At 44.7% G+C, this 20,335-nt stretch overlaps 1 protein-coding gene and 1 long non-coding RNA gene across 7 annotated transcripts in view; one reads left to right on the forward strand and one right to left on the reverse strand.

The window, feature by feature from the left end:
- Positions 1 to 629: 629 nt before the first annotated feature.
- On the reverse strand, positions 630 to 6,671 carry LOC132317856 (uncharacterized). 3 transcript variants are annotated; one of them, XR_009484249.1, is made up of 4 exons: positions 6,471 to 6,671; positions 3,937 to 4,128; positions 2,328 to 3,024; positions 630 to 1,628 (listed from the first exon to the last, which is right to left on the reverse strand). It is a non-coding gene; the product is annotated as an uncharacterized LOC132317856 (long non-coding RNA). The 3 variants fall into 3 exon arrangements; XR_009484248.1 differs by having other exon boundaries at positions 630 to 2,889; XR_009484247.1 differs by having other exon boundaries at positions 630 to 3,024.
- SLC6A6 (solute carrier family 6 member 6) overlaps positions 5,737 to 20,335 on the forward strand; it is a 53,407-nt gene continuing 38,808 nt past the window's right edge. The window contains exons 1-4 of one of the 4 annotated variants that reach the window (XM_059823146.1): positions 5,737 to 5,748; positions 10,359 to 10,394; positions 12,911 to 12,976; positions 17,399 to 17,455. In XM_059823146.1, coding sequence (XP_059679129.1) covers positions 12,922 to 12,976; positions 17,399 to 17,455 — 112 coding nt within the window. In that variant the 5' untranslated portion in view covers positions 5,737 to 5,748; positions 10,359 to 10,394; positions 12,911 to 12,921. Of the gene's footprint in view, positions 5,749 to 5,843; positions 5,883 to 10,358; positions 10,395 to 12,910; positions 12,977 to 17,398; positions 17,456 to 20,335 lie in introns of those variants that run through there. The other 3 variants (XM_059823145.1, XM_009809888.2, XM_059823147.1) reach the window with 3 other exon arrangements.

Below are 20,335 nucleotides of genomic sequence, written 5' to 3' on the forward strand. Positions count from 1 at the left end.
CTGCCCAGACTTGAAGCTTTATTTTCAGGACTGAAAACGTTAAGTGTGGACATGTGCAAGGACATGCCAACATAAGCAGGATTTACTTCGGTCTGCAGACAAAACTCCAAGTAGCTCAGCGAAGCACATACATGCTTCTTTCATGCAAGAGTGAATATCACCTTAACTCAGAAGTGCCTTTCTATGCAAATCTCAAACTGTTCTGCATTGTGTCAAATAATGACTCCAGAATTAGATCCAACAAAATGACTTTTTTTTTGCAGTAAGTACATTCAGAGACTTAGCCTTTTCAGGGCTTGTATCTTGGTTATTAATAGTATCGTTTGCCTTCGTTTGGAAAATTGAATTCATGTGATAAAGAGGAACTTTATGTATCAAATTCTGATGCAGAACTTCTGGTATGAGTGCTCTTGCAAAATACAGAAGTGGAAAATGCAAGTTATGTGGTAGAAAATTATTTTCTTTTGTGTTTTTTTCAAATCTTATATGATTGAGCCAGCAAAGAACAATGCCAACATTAAAAAAAAACCCATTACCTGTTGATCTTGTCCCATTTTTGGCAAATTTAGGCAGACGTTGCAAGATTTGACAAGAACTGTTATGCAATAGTTAGTTCAGGCCAAAAATGATTAAAAGAGATAAGTTACCATACATCTAGTACTAGGTAAGCAGATTAAAAAGAAAAAAAAACGGGAAGTGCAATAACTGGATTTACTAATGCCACGTAAAATAAAAACACGAGCACAAATTTGGATTTTTGCACAGGGCAAGTGCTGCAGAATTTTCCTCAGGGAACAATCCTCTATTGGCAAAGCATGGTTGAACAGAACAAACAAATCTTTTTTGTCTTTAATTGTTGTGATTCTGTTTAAAAGTTACAAGACATCAATTTTAGTGTGTGGAATGCAATTGTGAAAGAAAATGGTTTTCCTGAATTTTCAGTGATTGACTAAAATCCACACACATACTGGTTATTTTAATTTAAGGAAAAAGGATTTTGTTTCTTTATCCTGTTACATAACACTGGATCTATTCTCCCTTGAACACGCAAGTATGTTTATCATTAATCTTAAAGGGAAACAGTCATCCTTCAAAATCCTTTCTGAATTTTTATCTATTTTTTCTTAAAGTTCGATCCCAAATGACTGGATATGAATTGAAGATGAAAGCACGCTGTTTATTTTTTTAATGAGATTACTTTAGCCTCATTTATGCATAGTTCTTTTACTGTTTTTCCCAACAGCAACAGTGAAGAAAAAAACATTGGTTTAGAAGTGACTCCAAAAATGCAAAACATACGCTTCGTACAGCATCCGGCAAGAGACAGAGTACCTGTTATTGGTTTTTAGCTCATTTTTATGAAACTGGCTGGCTTTCAGTTTGAAGACATTATTAAATAATACCTATATTTTTCATTCTATAGTTCATTCCTTTTAAGGACTTTAAATTGCTCAGGAGCTCTTGAAAATCCCGGTGAAAACCTTTGGATATATGAGAGTTTTTTGTTTCCAGGTAAATGACTGCCAATTAACTTGAGACACTTCACTTTCTCCAAAAGCCAGTGTGACCACTTTGGTTCCAGGCTCTTCGGTTCTGCGGGGTTTGCCCCTCACTTTAGGAATCAGCCCCTGTAAATGAACAGGCATTTCTAAACTCGACTGGTGTTCAGAAAGGACCTGCTCCAGCCTTTCAGACTTGCTAAGTGCCTCAAGTTAATATGTAATTAACTTGATGTAAGGAAAGGACTGGTGGAGGCAATCCCATAATGGCTAGGCAGTCTCAAATATAAGCAAAATAGGCCACCCACAGCACTAAAATCAGAGAATTTCATGCCAGTGGGGCTACTTTTCAAGATGACCTGTGGTTTTTAGTTGCCTTTGTGTTTGACTTGTAAACTGGGTGCAAGGCTCCATCATCGGCAGGTTCACACGATGGGGAGTGTACCAAAAGCACAGGTCATGTTTTGATTTCTGTTTGATATCTTATTTATACATTATTTAAATGGGTAAACTAAGAAAAATGACCTGTACAGGCCATAATTTCATCTAAAATAAACACAGACTAAAACTACAGCAACTTAGTGGATTGTGTGGATTAGTGAGATATCCTGGTATGTAATAGCAATAGCAACAATTCTGTTCCCCGGTTTAGTAATGCTCAAAATCTGCAATCCAGAGTCACTGCATGATGTGCAAACCCCTCACAAAATCTGCCTCCCTTTTTCAAGCTCAGGACCCTTTGCCATAGAGGGGAACCCAGAAGATTACTCCCATATAGCTTTGTAAAGGAAATCCGTGTTTGGAGAATCATTAATGTGATGGACTTACTCAGAGCATCTTTCCTCCATTCTTGCTTATACCCTTCTTTACAGGCAGTGGTGTCCACTTGTCCCCTGGATTTCTGCTGGACTTTATGCCTGGATAAATTTTGCTTTTTTTATTTTGATGTTTATATGTAAAATCTTCCCAGTCCCTGCAAAACCTTCCTCTTGTTCTTGCCCTGCCTTGGTCCTGAGTCCATGAAACACTATGTTCCCTTTAGCAGCCACACATTGAAAAGAAACGAGTGTGTTTTCCTGAAAAAAAGCAAGAAATATTGAATCCATTCCGAATTTAAAATGAATGAGAATTTGCTGATGAGCTTATTTTAGATCCTGGTGTGATATCCCTCCCTCCATCCACCTCACCTGATAGAAATCTGATCTAACTCTGCCATACACTCATGTTAATATGCACCCATCTGCGAAATCAGGCACTTGCATCCCTGCCCCTCGAGACCTCTTTTACAGGATGCAAATACGGTGAATCTCTTCTGACTTCCGTGCCTTCTTGGTAGATTTCCACACGTTGTAGCCAAGCTGGGGATTTGGCCCAGTGTCTTTTTTAAACCCTGTGACCCAGACATGGAGATTAAAAAAGAGTTATGTTATTGGATTAAACAGATACAAGAGGCACTCACCGTATCAGCACCCAACACCTTAAAACTCCAGAAAGCAGCTCAGCATGTCAATGGGGAAAATAGTCTCTAAGAAAGAGGGAAAACGCAAAGGGAGGTGATTGCTACCCTGTCCCTTGGGCTGGGGTGCAAAAACCTGCTGCTCTGGCTGGTCTGCAAAGCAGCCCCAGGGACATTATATTCTGCTTTCTACAGCATCTTAATACTGCAGACCCTCGAGATCTGGTGTACCAGTCATTTGAACTACACCTACCTGTAACTGGAGTGATTTTGGCCTGTTTTAGTTACGTTTGGGTTAATGCCTTCATGGTGGGGTTTTTAAGGGGTTAGGCTTCATTACACTACGAATGGCACCAGCGCACATTGAAATCAGTAGAACTGCAGAAGTAAAAATACTAATAGATTAAAGCCAGATCTACAGGAAAAGGATAGTAATTTCAGGCACCATTTATCTGCTTAATATTATACACATGCTTATGCTTTGTAATTTGGGCTCTAACTTGTGATTTCGGTTACATAAGAGAGCCGGAGGAGCCAGAGGCATTAGTGCTGCCATACGCTGCTGCAGCTGGAGGCAGAGTTCCCCCAAATATTCATCAGGCACATTCTCAGAAGTCGTGCTGTCTCATAATGAAACAGCAGACAGCAATGCACATATTTATGACACAAAAGGACTAATTATTATTATTATTGCACTTAGTTCCAGGTACTGTTTACATGCCTCTGACTTCAAAACAGCTTTGGCTGTTGGTTTTTTACCCCAAACATTTTTTTTTTTTTAAACACAGAGCGCGACCATGTGCTTTGTGTGGCTGACTTTTCCTTTAATGAGTGAGGAGCAACAGAACAAGGGAGAGCCAGAGACAGAAAACATAGGCTTTGATTCCTCTAGAGAACTTGAGCAAAATATTCCACTGCTGTCAGTGGTACAGCTGTGCAGGAAGGATCCTTAGCACAGATGAGGCTCCAGCCGCTACTTACATTTCACTGCTGTGACTGCCGGTTCCTAATCTGCATCGAGACATCCTCACTGCAACTGAACTAGTGGCTGGGCCGGTGAGAAATGTTTCGCTTCGTTCCTTGGTGCGGCCAGAGCCACCTGTGTTTGTGGTCCCTCGTGGAGTCTCACAAAATGCTAGTTGCCTTCAGCAAAGGATGCCTACGACTCCGAAGCTGCAGTACACAAGAAACCTGAATCAGAAGATGTAGGTGGCAGCCTGCGCTGCATCCCGTTTAAACCAGGCTGTTTAGTGGAGATATGTCACCAATTAGCTGCATATATCCTATACATGTATCTATTTTTCAGTTAAATACCTATTCACTTTGCAAATCAGCTCGGATACTGGAAAATCACGGAGTGCACTGGAGTCAGGGAAAATCACTTGCGTGACTGTGGCACGCTGCGTTTGGCATACTGTACTGCCAGCAAGGAGGGTGCAGAAGGGGTGCAGCTCTCTGTGCTTTTGCAGGAACCAGCCAAGGAAATCAGCCTTTTCTAGAGACCTCCCTGGAGGCTGCTGTGATGGAATTTGATCCCGCGGCAGCCTGTGCCTCGGTGATGGGCTCCATAGGTGTGCTGCCCAGCGACAGCCCTATTAGTTTGTGGTGTAGGAAGGCAGGGTCTTGTATCTGGGAAAGCCTGGGAGACCAGGGCTGTGGGGACTGTTCGCTCTTCTTTGGTCCATCTCTGCTGTTCCCAGGGCGAGGTTCGCACCACGGGACTTCTGCGAAACACAGATGGCCCAAAATCTTTTCCCCACTACTCTGCCCCCACACTGCAAACGGTATTTTGCAGTACAGAGGATCTTACTAAGTCTTTGGCAGGGGTTATATGAAGATGCCTAGTGAGTCTGTATGATGCTGTACCCTTTCATTAACAGAACTAGAGGAGATGGGGGTAGGAGAGCAGAGAGGCGTTTGAGTCATGTACCCGTTTGCCTGCAGGAGAAAAGCACCAGCTTTCAGTGCAGTGAAAGGCAACGCAGCAGATGTTGCCCGGCTCATTTCTCCCGCCGGTCGCCCCGGCCGTACTTTGTTCTCCAGCTGTGCGCGCGGCTGGCCGGTGCCGGGGACTGCTCTTCTGGGAGGAGACAGGGAAGAGCAGAGAGATCCCGGCCTCCCAGGCACCTGCCAAGCCAGGCTCCCTTGTGTTTCCTCCTCCAGCAGGACCCGGTTGCCGGGACCAAATGTCCCAAAAGCCTGGCTGGGCGACTCCGGGTCCAGAGCCCGTGCCCCCGCCACCTTCCCGGGGGGAAAAGGGGCCGCGGAGGGGCACAGCCAGGGCCCGGGCGCAGGGACGGGCAGCGCCGGTGACAACGCCGTGGGATGCTTTGTCTGCGAGAAGGGCGCTCTTTGTGTACAGATAAAAACTAATCATTAAAAAAAGGTACAAAAATAAAAAATGAAGAGAGGGGAGCCGCGGCAGGCAGGCAGCCCTCCGCTCCGCTCCGCTCCGCTCCCCTCCCCGCGCCGGCAGCCGCGGGGCCGCTCCCGCCGGGCCGGCTCGGGGGCGGCCGGGCTCCCCGCGGGGCGCCGCGGGGGAGGGCGGGCGGCCCGGGGCGGCCCCCCCGGCGGCGGCGGCCGCTGCCCCGCACCCGCCCGCCCCTCCCCGCCGCCCCGCGGCCGCCTGCCAGCCCGGGCTCCGCCGCCGTGTCTGCGGCATGGCCCCTCCTCCCCCACACCCCTTCCTTTAGGCTCCCCCCTCCCCAGCAAAGAAGAGGCCGTGCCGGTGTTTTTCCACTCAGCAGGATGGGTGATGCTCAAAGCTCCCTCATTAGACAACAGACACGAGAGGTCAGGAAGAAAGCGCTTATAAATTACCGTTTCCTCCCGCTCGGCGCTGCTAGTCGCGCCGCACCGCTCCGCCGGACGCGCCGCACCGCCGCAGGGGCGCAGCGGCGCGCAGGCACCGCGGCCAGCGGACGCAGGTACCGGCGCCTCCCTCCCGGGCGGGCGGGCGGGCAGCGGGGCGGCTGCTGCTGCCGCGGCGGCGGCGGGGCCGGCGCGGAGCGGCGCGGAGCGGCGCGGATCGCCCCTCGCTGCCGCGGCGAACAAAGGGCGGCCGCTCCGCGCCCGGCGGAGCCGAACCCAGCCGGGCCGGGCCGGGGGCGGCAGCGGCGTCCTCCCTTTGTCCGCGCCGCCTCGGGGTGCCCCCGGGCGCGCTTTCCCTTCCCCCCCCCCTCTTTATTTACTTACCCATTCTTCTTCTTCCAGCCCCCTCCTCCCCAGCTGTCCCATCACCCCCGCGGGTTTCTTCTCCCCCGGCGGTTATTTCCACCCCCCCCCACCCCCCCACCTCGCCTTAACTTTTTTTCGCCGTAACAGTTTGCAGCAACTACCCACTTGCTGGCGGCCCTCCAGCACGTCTGCGGAGCGCGCTGCCCTCCCCGGCTATTTTTGCCCTTTTTCTCTCACCTTCCCACCCCTCCCCGCTGTATTTTTTCTGGCTGCCGTGCGCTAACCTCGAGTGAAGAGGCTGGTACAGGCAATGCTACATCTGATGCTCATGGGCCTACCTGGTGGGTAATACCGCTGCTGCTTCTTCCTTTTCCCCCCCTCCTTTTCCTTTTATTTAGCTGATCCTTGGCAGGCGAAAATCAAAGTTGTGATTGGGGCTTGAAAGAAAAACGCAGGGACTGGAGAGGGCAGTTACCGAGCTCAGCTTGGTGCGAAGGGGCGATAATTCTGGGCTCGTCTTGGGGTAGCTTGGATCCCAAATTCACCCGCTGGCTTGAACATAATGAAAGCCCATCGCTGCCTGATACTGTAACAGGCGGCATGTGGGAGGACTTGCGAGGTTTCCATATAAGAACATGGGAGAATTTATTTCACACAGGGGAAGAAATGTGCAGAGTGTGTGTTATTTATGAGACGGAAGGCAAGCTGTGTTTTCCTTAGGCAGCTCCGAGAGCGGCAAAACTTTGTATTTAGAAATTTAAAAGCTGATTTCTGCTGTTTAATAAGAGCTACGTTTAAAGGAAAGCACCGATGAAAAAAAGTAGTGGGCGAGGCTCCAGATAAACACGAAGAAATACAACCCCACACGTATTCCTGCACGGCTTGTGCCAAGATGTAAAGATGGAGTTTTTTGGTTAGTTCCCATTTTTTTAACCGTATTGGGAAAGGCATTAAGAAAATGTGCCGAGAGGAGCTGGTTACGTTGATGGTGCTATTTTGGTAACCGCAGGGTTTTTTTTATGCTTGCATGTCAAAATGTTTCGAGTTTTGGACTAGCAAAAAAGTGAGGCAGCCCTGATCGGGGGGCATGTCATCGGCTCTGTAATTCGGCGTTCGGATGACAGTTGCTACCGGTTTAGATTTTATGGCTTTAGGTTTGAGGGTAAATCAGCCCGTTAAAACCTGCTGCTGTGGAATTCGGAGGGGAGAGGCTGTGGTGAAATCCCTGATGGTTTTTGACAGCCGGGTGTTTACCTCTGGGTCTGCGTTTGAGCGAGCTGGCTGCTTTTTGGCATCGCCTCCCTTCACTCGAGTATTAGGGAAAGATTCCCCTGAAGGTTGTTGGGTTTTTTGGAAGCGAAACGTGTGAGCGGTCGAGGCAGGCAGCAGCGAGACGGTGCCCCTGGCCCGGAGGCTGAAGCACGAGGGTGGCGGGAGGATGGCTTTGTTGCCCTGGTTAGACTGACACTGGAAACTTTCTTTTTGGCGCTTTCAGAGAGAGCATCTTCGTGTTTCCTCTTCAACTGTCTCTTCTCTGCTTTGCATATTATTTCATTTTTTTTTCTCCTCTCTTTATTTGCCTGCCTTTCACCTTCTCTCTTCCTTCCCCTTCCCACCTCTCTCACGGTTTGGGCTGCCTTGAGGCTGCACCCACTGGAGGGCGACAGACACCTTTCCCTCCCCGTGGGGTGCCGGTGCTGCCCCGCGGGTGGGGCGGGACCCAGAGCCCCGGCCTGCGGGCCTCCGAGAGAGGAAAGGCCGCTTCTTGCTGCAGTTCAGTAACCTGCTTCTTTTACCGCGCGGTGTAAGGGTTCTTTTCTGTCATACTTTGCAAAAAGCAGGAGATTGCAGATGGCACTGTGGTATTTGGAGATACCGAGAAGGTGGTTGCATGCTTGGGGGTGCTGGAGCAAAATCCTGGGGGTTTTTGTTTGTTTGTTTAAGGGCATTGGTCTAGAATCCAGTAGCAATTTGGAATCCTTCAAGTGCTACCAATTTTTATTTCATTTTACTTTGCTGTAACCAGGAGCAAATACTACTCTTTGTTGGCAGTCACTAATTTGTAGCTTTTGGGTGGGTTGCCTGGAGGTTTCTTAAATGCCAGAGGTGAAATGTTGGGGCTGTGGCAGGAGGCTTCTGTCTGTGAGAAACGCCATATGAAAAGAGGTGCAACATTGTCATGGAAAAATATGAATATGTTTTAGATTGTCTTACTCCTGCTGCACCACACTTGGGAAACCTCCCATGCCTGAGCACACTTCTGTTTGTAAAGCCTCGGGAAGGCTCTTCTCTTACAGCTAATCATTGCAAATATCTCAATGAGTTTTCCTAAATCGATACTCTGCCTAACCAAGACTGAGCTACATCTTGGTGGCTTCTAGCTAAGTCCTGTGGGCTGGGTGTTTCCAAAGAGACTCTCGGGCGCGAGCCTTCCAGCGGGCTGCCATGTTCCCAGGGCAGTGATGCTCCCAGCATTTTCATCAATGCACCTCAAGACTCAGCAGCAACCCCCTATTATTTTAATTTTGCCCCTTCTAGGTTTTCCAGTGCCCTCTAGTTTTGCCCCAATGGGGAATGGGGCAATGTTGCCCCAATGTCCCAAGGGCAATGTTGCCAGTTCCACCAGTAAGGGGAGGCTCTACAGTGGTGCCCTACCCAGGCTTTTAATCATGCTGGCAAATGACTCTGAAAAGATTGTGCTGATTTGTTTCTTTTAAATTTAACCATATTACAACACATAAAAGTGGATGGGAAAGCCACGGTAGTTAAAACCTTTTGCAAGTAATGCTTATTTGATGGGTCATACTAATAAATTGTAGATCATTTAGGAAGTGCAGCTTTGAATAGATTACCCAGTACGATTAGTACCTTCGACTTCTTCTCATCACTAACTTAATTTACATGACCAGAATGGATCAGGGTTATGTTTTTTAAAGTAATCCTGAGTCCAGTCCTCTTAAGTGCTCTGTACGCAGAACTCAAGTTTATTCTAATGCCACTCGGGGGGCAGGGGGGAGCTGCTTGCAGGATTGGGTCCTTGGCATTTGAAAGAAAAGTGTGAGGATGAAAATGCAGTGATTTAATATTTGCTGAATTTCTTCCATATGTGCATATTTACTTGAATCCTCAGCTGTTATAGTGCCATGGATTTAATTGATCTGTGCTAGCTGACTATCATCCCAAGGCATGTAAACTCTAGGCAATACCCTTTCAATTGCTTACAGAGTAGCTAATATTGATACAAGATAATGTGGTAGAAATGAGGTGAAACTGCCACTCTTCATTGTCCTTTTTTTCCCCTAAAACTGCCATTGGAAGGGCTACCATGCTGCCAGTCTGTGACTCTGAAACTGTGGCTGGTGTCCTACAGCATCTTCTGTATTTTTATCAGTCTCTCGCTTTTTTTTTTTTCACTGTGTCTAGATTTACACCAGCAAAAAGCTGCTCAGTGCCAACCCTAAGCCCTGCTCCAAGAGCATCCACCAAACCCACCAGCTGGGTTGGTGGAAGGGGAGTGTGGATCAAATCCATGGCCTGCCAGCGAGCTTTAGGTGGGAGGCAGCAGGACGGGTGGCAAGGGGCTGCAGGAGGGTGGCTGTTAAGACCCATGGGCTGTTGGGAAGGCTCGTGCATTTTAGCAGTTACTGGGTTTCCTGTTGTGGTTCTCTGCCACCCAGAATGGCCACAGCCTCGAAGAACGCCTTCGCTGCCGTGGCTGCCTGACCTGGGTTTGAATGCAGTCAGTGCTTAAGCACTGGCGTGGAAAAATGATTACACTGTGCCAAAACGCAGCAGGAGTGCCCTGCTTTAGGGTGCTGGTGTAGGTAGGCTGTCCGTAGGTGGGAGAGCAACCCATACATCGAGCCATGGGGTTATCAGTGAGCTGGAATGTAGTTAAAAGTTCTTCCTTTTTTGCTTCAGAACACATGGCATTTGCATGTTGTTTCACTGCTGCAGTGTGATTTCCTTGCTCTTGAGACAGATATAGTCAAATTTTCTGTGATGTTTTACATAGAATGAAACAGGTGAGAAATGATCTCCTGTTTTGGCATTGGTAGTTGGTTCAGTGTCTTGATGTTCTTCAAAATACAAGTTCCTACGGATGAAATTCAGAAAACACTATGCATGATAACATTGAAACATGTCTGATTTATCTTGCTAGACCCATTTTTTTCCTTTAAAATATTTTTTTGCCTTTTCTTTTTCTCTTTTTTTTTTCTAAACAGGAAGAGAAAATCCATTCAGGAGAGACTCTTCTTCATGTAAGTGTTATTTATGCTTGTTTATGAAATTACGAAAGGGTTATAAAGCTCATTAAAACGTTCAAATACTGAACATTTACCACCTGTTCATAGAAACCAAGTATAGAGCATGTAAAAATAGGCTGTGGTTATACAGTAATAATGCTCAGCAACTGTTATCTTAAATCTATCTGTGCAGTTCTTCTGTACATATCACTGCAGAATTTAGAAACCATTGCAAAGCACTTTGCAGACATTTAAGCAGCATGCCTGTAAAGTTGGTGTGTAAATCCTGGAGGGATAATATTAAAGTGGTTTGCCCAAAGCAGAGGAGACCCGTAAGTAAGAGCTCATTTTAGCACCCCAGAGTCCCTGAATCCCAAACCCTGTGACAAGAGTCAGCTTCTCTGCCTTGGATCCTACAAAATCCAAGTTCTGCCTATAGAGCCATTTGTTTGCGTGCATGTTTACTAGTGTGTGCATGTATATGTGTGGGTAAGAGAGAGTGTGTATACGCGTATTTGGCCTCAAATAGCCTGTAGGTATTTCAGGCCTTTTCTACAACCTATGGTAATACCCATTAAAATAAGAGTAAATGCCACCAGCTATTGGTGAATACTATTGCAAATGTTTTGTGAAAGCATTTGGCTCCAGACTGACTGCTCAGTCTGGGTGAGCCCGGTACAGTATTCTTCATCGGACCAAGAAAGCCGCATGTCATAAAACGACAAGTTTTTTCCACACCACCTAGTGACCTGGTTTGCTTGCAGATCTCTGATTTGAAAACTCTTTGAGTAGTATAGGAAGCTCTGCTCTGGTATTTCTTCCTAGTAAATAAATCTGATTAAATGTTTTAAGGGGCTGCATAGATGAAGACTCTCATTGCCTTAATGCAAAATTAGCTTAGCAAGGAAAAAGACTGCATTGTTCCCAATGCAGGGCCCGCTTTGCATAACTTCCTAGCATGTACTGTGTCCAGTGGCATGGCAAGCCCACGAGCACTCACTTCAGGCTGATTTCCCATGTCAGCTTCTGTTTTTTGGAAAAATAACATATATCTCGGAATTGCAGCACTCCATTATGCTTGCATAGCAACTGCTGGTTAATATGTAGCAAAACGCCGTGTGGTAACAAATGTTTTTTTGCTATTGTTGAGCTGGAATGTTAGTTCAGCTTCTAGATAAAAGTGGCTTGCGCAAGGCGCCCTGGTAGACCATGATTTCTGTGGCTTGTACGATAGTTGTGTAGGCAACCGTGTTCTGCTCTTCCTCTCCCCTGTGCTTCCCTTCACCTTCCACGTGAGCGAGGGGTGGCCTTAGGTAAAGGCAGGGAGCTGGCAGCCCTTTGCATCCCGCAAAGCACCAGTGTGGGGTTTATATTAAGTCTGTTGCTAGTCAAGCATCTGTTGAAAACACTCTTTATTCTGGTTGTGTTTCTAGCAGAAACGTTGTAAGACACTTTATTTAATAGCTTTAAACCACAAATGTTCTTTGGCTGGTTTTATGGATATCATAAGACAATCTTTCAAAAAAAAAAAAAAGCCAGTAGTTAGGGAAAGACACCCCACAAAGGATTAAAGCATCCTCCTTCCCTGCAGCTGGAATCCTAGCTGAGACTAGCTTAAGAGTTTGTATCTTTGAGAAGGTAAATCATAATTTTTAAAAGGTAACAGAGAAGGAAAAATTCCAGAAGGCTTTGGATTATGACCATTTTCAATATTTGTAGCTCACTATTATTTCATTCTAGTGTAGGAAATTCAAACCTCTTGAAAAGCCTGTAAAGCACATGCTTCCCAGAGATTTCAAATGGGCAATAGTGCAACAAAACCACCTTTAAGGGGAGAAGCTCCCAAATAGAGAAGAACCCAAACAGACGAACCCTACAGCGGTGACTGTATGGTGTCTGGAAACTGCAGAATAAGTGTGCAGCGCAGATCTGAAGAGTTTGGAGATTTCAGTATCACAAACAAATAATCTGGAGCTTCCTAAGTCCAATACATGTACTCCAAAATGAATGAGTAATGAAAAGTTTGTGGTCCAGAGGCCATTTGTGGCGCAGCCTTCCATCACCTGCTGTGGCTTTTCAACAGCTAACGGCAAGCTTTGAGCATCAGAGCCTCTCTCTTCTGGTTCTGTGCATGAAATATTATGACTTTGACTCGATAACTCTATTTGTGCCTGTCTGTGCATTGGCTCCCCTTGCCTTCTTCAACTGTGTGAGTTTCCAAAGGAGAGTTAAGCTCCAGGGATGGGAATAGTGAGGCTACAGCGAAGTGGCAGGATCATGAAGCATCCAGGACAGGGACCTCTCCCAGGCCCCGTTCAGAGGGGGTTGACTCCTGTGGCGGTGAATGCTCGGGGGGGATTAACCCCTCAGGACTGTGACTTGGACCAGTCACTGTGACAGGAGATGACCACTTTGAGAAAGGACTCTTTGTGACAGTAACCAGCCATATGTAGTTGTAATGATAAGAAAGGGACCGTCTTATTGTAGTCACTTTGCGACAAATACTACCACAATTCATTACTTTCCATCAGTGCCTCATCCTATGGAGGAATCACCACTGCCCATCTACATTGAGGAGGGGACAGAAGTCCCGATTGGTGAGTGCAGTTGGGACGGGATATGTTTAAGGGGGGGTATAATGGTATTTGGGTTTTATATTCCTCACGTTTGTGTATACCCATTTGTCATTGAAAATTGTAAGGCCTGTTGCAAATGTTTTGGGATTTTTATTTTATTTTCTTAATGCAAGTGTGTATTAGAGCTCCTGAGGATTGTTAAATACTGCTAGTGTTGGTTTTCAGCTAATGATAAATCAAAGTACATAATTTATGCAGTGACATTAAAAGCTTCCATGCAGGATCTCTTAGCACAAGGCTGGGGAAGACCATGGGTATCACAAGAGGTAGTTCCCACTTCAGCCTTTGACCTTGGTGTTGAGGTACTCGGAATAATCTGCCGGTTGGGTCAGCAGTTTTTGTCCTGCTGACACGGTCCTGCCCAGCACCCAGCAGACTCACGTTGCACACACCACTGAATAGCCAGAAGAGAGTTAGAGAGGTTTGCCATTACCTGCGTTGCACATCGGTGCGCCGCGCACCCCCATTTCTTGAGCTCTGGTGTGGATGCATTGTCACTATACGGATATATAGGTTTGGGTGTTTTGGTTTTTTTTTTAAATAGAGGAGCAGTCTTTCAAATAACCCATAAAGAAAGAGACTAAAAGATCACTAAGTTGGACTGTGGTGATCTCTTTGGACTGTAGAAAGCTGTGACTGCAGCATTTCCCAGAGCCCCTTCCTTATTCAGCCTGTTATCGATTGCATGCAGTAAGTGTGCCTTGGCTACCACCCTGGGAGTCTGCCCTGTTGAGCAGATTTGTCTTTTCAAATAACTTTTTCTTATTATATAGCCTGAATTTTTCCATTCCTAAATTCAAGCAATTGCTTCTTGTCCTACTATCTTTTGAGCTGGATTAATTACCTTCCTCTACACACAGTACCTTGAAGGTATTTATAGCTGGATCTCAGCCCAGGAGTCTTCTCATTTATAGACCATATTAATTTAGCTCTCTCACTCTCTCCTTAGATCATTTCTATTGTCCTTATTTGTATTTCCTGTATTTTTTCTATCTCCTTTCTAATCTGTGGAGACTTGAACAGCTCATACTATATCCACTGTGGTTATTTTGACATAGCATTATGCTTTAGATTTCCATATCATCCCTTCATGTGTACACATCCAGAAATAGCTTAGCCTTTGACCCTTCTCCTGCATCACTCAGTAGCATCACACAGAGAAACTCTGTTACTTGGCTAATCTTACCTGCAGTCACCTTTAGGTCTTTCTCGGATTCACGGCTTTGCAGCCGGCTGCTCCTCAGGCAATGTCACTGCTCTCCTGAGATGTAGGGCTTTGTACTTCCTAGCACTAAATCCCCATCCCATTGCATGCCACTTACTTATTTTACCCAGGAATGATTTCAGACAGTATGCCTATGTATTTCTTTTAATGCCCTGGGATTTTATCATTTACATAGAAGTTGTTACTGTTTTATCATATATAGAGCAAAGAATTACTTACAATTTTGTATTTTGATACCTATTACAACTGTCTTCTGCACATTACTCCAGACTCCATCATTCTTGTTTGCCTGCCTTCCCTAACTTTTCCTTCCTCTAGTTATAAAAGTTCATAATGTAAAAACTGACAGGTTTAGCCTTCTCCTTGTCTTCATTTTGTACATGTTCTCATTATACAATTAGTATATTGTTGCTGTATCTCTTCTATGCATGGCACAATGTGGTCTTTCCCACAGCAGATCATCTTTTCCTCACCTCTTCTGGGACTGTAGTCAGCTGAACGTCTGCTCAACATCAGTCCCCTCTTGTAGAACCATTAAGGCTAAGTTTTGTCACGGCTCCCGGTATTTCATCATGTCTTTCCCATTGCGCTGAGGAAATCTGGGCTGCCAGCATGGTGGTACCCGCACCAAGGAAAATACTCTAAGGCTGATGAATCACAAAACTGACCAAACAAAAAAAACCCAACAAACCTATGAGTGAAAAGCATTTTAGAGGATGTTTGTTTGGTGCTGTCATTCAGCAGGTTTGTTGGATCAGGCTCTGAAATGCAGCAGTAGCTGTGAAATGGCTGAATTGGGTTGGGGAAGGCGTCGTGTTTACTTATTTTAAATAAGTATCTAGACTGCCAATACAGCAAGCTGTGGTTGAGGGGGAACGAGTGGAAAAAGTAAGTGACGCAGACATGAGAGCAAACCACAAGCTCCAACTTTGGTATTTGAATGCCTGACGTGAGTCAGGGCTTTTAGAATAGTTGGGTGCAGTATAAATCGTCAAGCTAGGAAATCAGATGCAAAAATCTGATCTGGGTCTGGGTCTCAGTTTTGGTCCTACTTTCCATTGCGCTTACCAGTGTGATCCAGATCCAGGGTGTCCGTTTGCACCTGTATAGACCAGAATAGGAATAAAAAGAAGTCCTTTCTGAGTTTAGGTTGGAGAAGAATAACACGCAGGCGCAGTTGTTAAAACAATTCAGCACAACCATCGTTTACTTTTAAAAGATTGTTTGGAGAACTTTTTTTCCTCATCTAAAACACATTTTGGATAGTGTATGGAGCACATACTGTTCTGGCCCAAGCCTGACTGGTGGTGGTAGATCGCTCTGTAGCTTCCGTATTTATTAAAAAAAATAGAGAAATCAGTAGGTTCTTTCAGAGTCTAAATTTAACAACCCTAATTATTTCAAGCAATTGAAAAAGGAACATAAATCTCACTTGTTTATTACAGCTGCTTCATGAAAACCGCAGCTACAAATAATACCCTATAATGAAAATCTAGCTAACGCTGTCATGAATTAACCAACAAGAGAATGAGTGTATGGGATCTGGACAAAGGCAGCATTTCCTTCTCTGGAGGGAGGGTCTTTGCATTGAGGAGAAGGTGGTTATTACCTAAACACTAGTTTCATCTCCTTGGATGAAATGAAGACATTGACATTTCTGCATTGATGAATACGACTTTTGATTGGAAAAAAGTCTGAGCTATACTTAATTTTTCTGTACTTTTGCACTTTCTCGAGTGCATTCCTCGAAGAACGTAGGTAAGAGCGATGCAACAAACGTGTTAATAAATTAAAGGTTTTTCAGAGGAGATGGAGAATATTTTGTGAGCACTAACAAAGAATCTGCAGAATAACAAAAAAAGAGTTCAGGTCAGACCCTGGCAGTCTTTGTTCAGGCACAATTTCAACAGTCTTCCACACAATTAAACAGTTCGGGAGATTCAAGGTGAGTATATACGCAGAGCAGGTCGTTACTCACCATTGCCATGCATGCTAAGGTCATGGCCGTATTCCATGATCACCGTTTAGAACCTGTTGTGTTAAGCATTGAAGAAAACACCGGAGGCCACACAGTCCAAATTTACATTTTATAAAGCAAAAACACAGGAACAAAATATTTGTATTGGCAGTCATTGTATTTGGCCCGTACAGAACATCACCGAGGGAATAATCGCTTCCTTGGGGATCAAGGAGCAATAGAGCTGTAGGTTGAGATGTTTGTTTATGTTATTCCTTCCAAGTCACATTTTGAGAAGTAAGTGTCATTTAATACCTGTGAAATTAGCTGCAAAGACATACAAATTCAGGATCTAATTCTCAACAGATTTACTCCAGTGTAGCTTTGTTGATTCCAGTAGCATTGCTATTGCTTTATTGTTGTATAAACAGGATCAAAGTCAGACCACCTTTTTCAGGAATGATTCCTGCTGACCTTGAAACCCGTGGCACTTCTGCTATAGTACTGAGTCCCTATGTGTGCAAAATCCCAGTGGTCCACTCCTATCTTACTGATCCACTTTTGCTAATGAATAGCACTGGTTTCAGTGCACTTATTTCAAATGTATACAAGTGTTACGTAGACCTTGTCTATATAGGATTTGCCCCCCCATTAAATCATGTTGGTATGATGGAAAACTCCATTAGCTCTCTGAAGCTGTTTTCTCTTGGTGGTGCTCACAAGTCATGGTGTAGCCCAGGCTCATTTAAGTATTCTTGACTATGGGAGAAGAATTTCCTTGTAATTGCACATGGTTTCTTCTACCTCTGCTCGATCGCTGCTTTTAAGCATCTCTGATGTCTTACTAATGATGAAAACTGGATTTCCAATCTACTCCTGCTTTTAGGCAGACTCACTGGAAGACAGATGCTTTGTTCTTTTTTTTCCTCCCGATAAGAGAGTTAGAGTTGTTTTTTAAGTGGGGTAAGCCTAGGAACTGCACCTTTTCTAGACAGGGAGAGTGTTCGGCACCTTATAGAGAGCTGGCTCTGCATCTCTCTAGGAGGTTGCCTTCCCTCATAAGCGAAGAGAACCATTTCTGTCATGTGCTGTGCGCTTCAGGGTTTGCTCTTTCATGGGGTGCTGGCACACAGAAAGCTTGATTTTTGCCAGGTACTGAGCGCCTTCTGCAAGGTATTGAGTGCCCTCCTATCCTTTGCAGCCAAAAAGGAGTTGATTGCTCTTGGCATCAGGCAAATCTGGACCCAGAAGACCACAGGTAGTATTTACCGATTATTTATGTGCTTTCGCATGCCAGAGATTGCTGAATTGATTCCCCTAGCATACAAGAGATTTCAGGCGTTAATGACACTTGCCTGCCACTAAAAACATTATTTTATTTTTTTAATAATAATAATACAATAATAAGCATGACTTTTATTGCATTGCCATGGGGAAATTAAAAACCCCCAAAATTAACTATAGTCCAAGTAACTATTAGCTCTTTAGAGCTATTGCAAATGTGTGAGTTATATACCCTGAATGAGCACCATATGCCAATTTACTGTGGCACAGTGAGTCACAGGACACATTGTGGAAAGCAATAATTGCTTGGCATGCATTGTAACATTCAGTAGGGTTTTTTGTTTGGTTTTCTTAAAGGAACATGTTTTTACTCTGACAATAAAATGAGTATTGTCTGATATGCTGCCACCAGGGACTGTTGCTTATTTTGTACTTAACCTGGAGCTTACCCATTTGTCACTCACCGCACACGCCCTCTCTATCTTTTCCTTTCCAACTGCTTGTATTGTATGTGTGCGGTGTCAGAATATGAAGATTGAGCCTTGCATTCGGTATCGTCTTGTCATTTTGTGTTAGTCCTCTTCTCCCTTTTCCTCCTCATCTTCTTTCTTTGTCCGATAGGGAAATTCAGATTGGTTATAAGGAAAAAATGTTCACCCTGAGAGGAGTGAAGCGGTGGGACGGGTTGCTCAGAGATTGTACAGTTTCCACTCTTGGAGTTTTTCAGAGCTTGACCAGATAAGGATGTCAGCAACCCAGTCTGATTTTGATGTTGGCCCTTCTTTGAGCAAGAGACTGGGCTATGTGACCTCCAGAAGTCCCTTCTAACCAAAATTATTTTATGGTTCTGTTTAATACCCAGTTCCCGTTCGGATTCAGCCGTGGTGCTGTGTGTGTCATTAACTCGTCACTCCCCACTGGAGTCACTCTCATTCATACCAGCACAGAACAGGAGTGACCTCCTGAAGGTCAATGAAGTGCCAGTGGTTTTCCTCATGTGGGATCGAAATAAAGATGTAAATGGTAACCTCAGATGAGATTAGTAGGTGAAATTTGGGTATCTCTGAAATTAGTTTGAATTTTTACCAGGATTTCACTTGAGATCTCTTCAAATCTTCATTAAGTGCCAATTGAAGTTATCAGCTGAAGAGTTTGATGCATTATTGTATCAGGACGATACGTATTTAAAAAGGAAAGATCACTGTTTTTCCCTTTCAGTTACAAATCCTGTTCTGTAGCAGCCTTGACGAGAGCTTTGGGGTATTTAGGATTTAGCGAGTCACCAACTGCCCTCGCTGTGCTGTTACGTGCTGGTTTCCTCATGCGGCTGTAACCACGTGAGGGAGTTGCTGCTGCACAGAGCATCTGCTCCTTAGCCAAACGCCTCCCAGCCCTGCAGCTGTCTGCCAAAGAGCTTCGGACGTGCCAAAGGGCGTCTGCGAGCTCTATAGGGTAGCAAATTTTCATGCGTTGGCCCATATGCTAGCCAAAAAATGCCCTTTCTCAGAATAATGTTATTTTAATTGTGCTGAAAGAAAGCAAAACCACACTCAGATTCACCATATCAGTCTAGGGAGTTTTAAATGATGATCTAGCTACTGTAGGGAAAACAAAAAGAAACTCCCAATTGCTAGGAAAAAGAAATGTGGGAATAGTTTTACAGGGTTGCTCTTTCAACTCTGCCAAGATAAGATGATTTTTCTCCATATCTCTCCTTTATCAGCAAGAAGTATATTGCTTATGCAAACACCTTATTTCCCATCAGGCTCTGTCAGAAGTAAAGTACGCAAATGGGGCTACCGTAGTAGATTGAGGAAAGACTAAATGTGAGCAACCAAACCCCTTTTTTTTGGTCCCTTTTTATGCAAGGCAGGATTCTAAAATCAAGATTTAATAGGACAGACTTGCTTTCATACACTTTTTCTAGTGAATGCTGCCCTCCCTTTTCTGTAACCTCATCAATTCTCTGTCCTCATACAGATCCTCCATAAATGATGTAGAGGGTTGCTCTTTCAAATGTGAAAAAAGTGTTGTGCCATGTAGAGGGAATATTGTAGCAGAAGATACTGTTGCTTAGTAGGGTTGAAGGTCCCTTCTCCTCCACTCTTCCTGCAGTACACAAGCTATAGATTGCAAGTCAAATTTAATAGATGACATTCACATGAGGAATTTAAAGCAATACATCTGACTTTGAATCACCTAGGTTTCTCCCTCTGCAAAACTGTCAGAAGTTCATGTAGCTCTTGTACACATGGCACTTCCTTGTAAAAGTCCAGAGAAGTAAACCAAAGGAAGTTCTCTCGCTTTCTACCATTAGTTTACATATGGAGTGTTTTTATGGCTATCATCTCAGCTGTTTGTCACGTACCCATCATTTATGGTGGAACTGCAAACAGTTCCCCACCTGTCTGTAATTAGCTTTTGCACACAAAAAAATCCCATGAAAAACAACTGTAGTCATGATGGAAACAGCTTTGGATATTAAAGGTTAATGTGCCACATTGCTACCTAGTGTAATCACGTTGGCTTAGATGAAATGGTGCTAAGAAAGATCCTCAACTGTTCAGCTTTATGAACGGCATTTCTGAACTGGTCAACAGGAGTAGGTTCAGTTTACAGTAGTCAAGCTGGGACTATAAAAGCAACCTGCAATGAAAACCATCAGCTGGTGTTTGTTTGAAAAGATAAGAGATGGAGAAAAATACTCAGGCTGTTCATATATTGTCATGCTATATTTGGGGATGCTTACCCGCAAAAGCCACCAGAAAAGCAAGTACCTGTAGCCTGCGGGATTGACACTGGTATAAAGGTAGGACTGCAGATATTTGTTTCTTGTATTGGAGGCAGCAATTCC

This window comes from Gavia stellata, chromosome 12 (genome assembly GCF_030936135.1).
Source record: "Gavia stellata isolate bGavSte3 chromosome 12, bGavSte3.hap2, whole genome shotgun sequence".
NCBI classification, from domain to species: domain Eukaryota; kingdom Metazoa; phylum Chordata; class Aves; order Gaviiformes; family Gaviidae; genus Gavia; species Gavia stellata.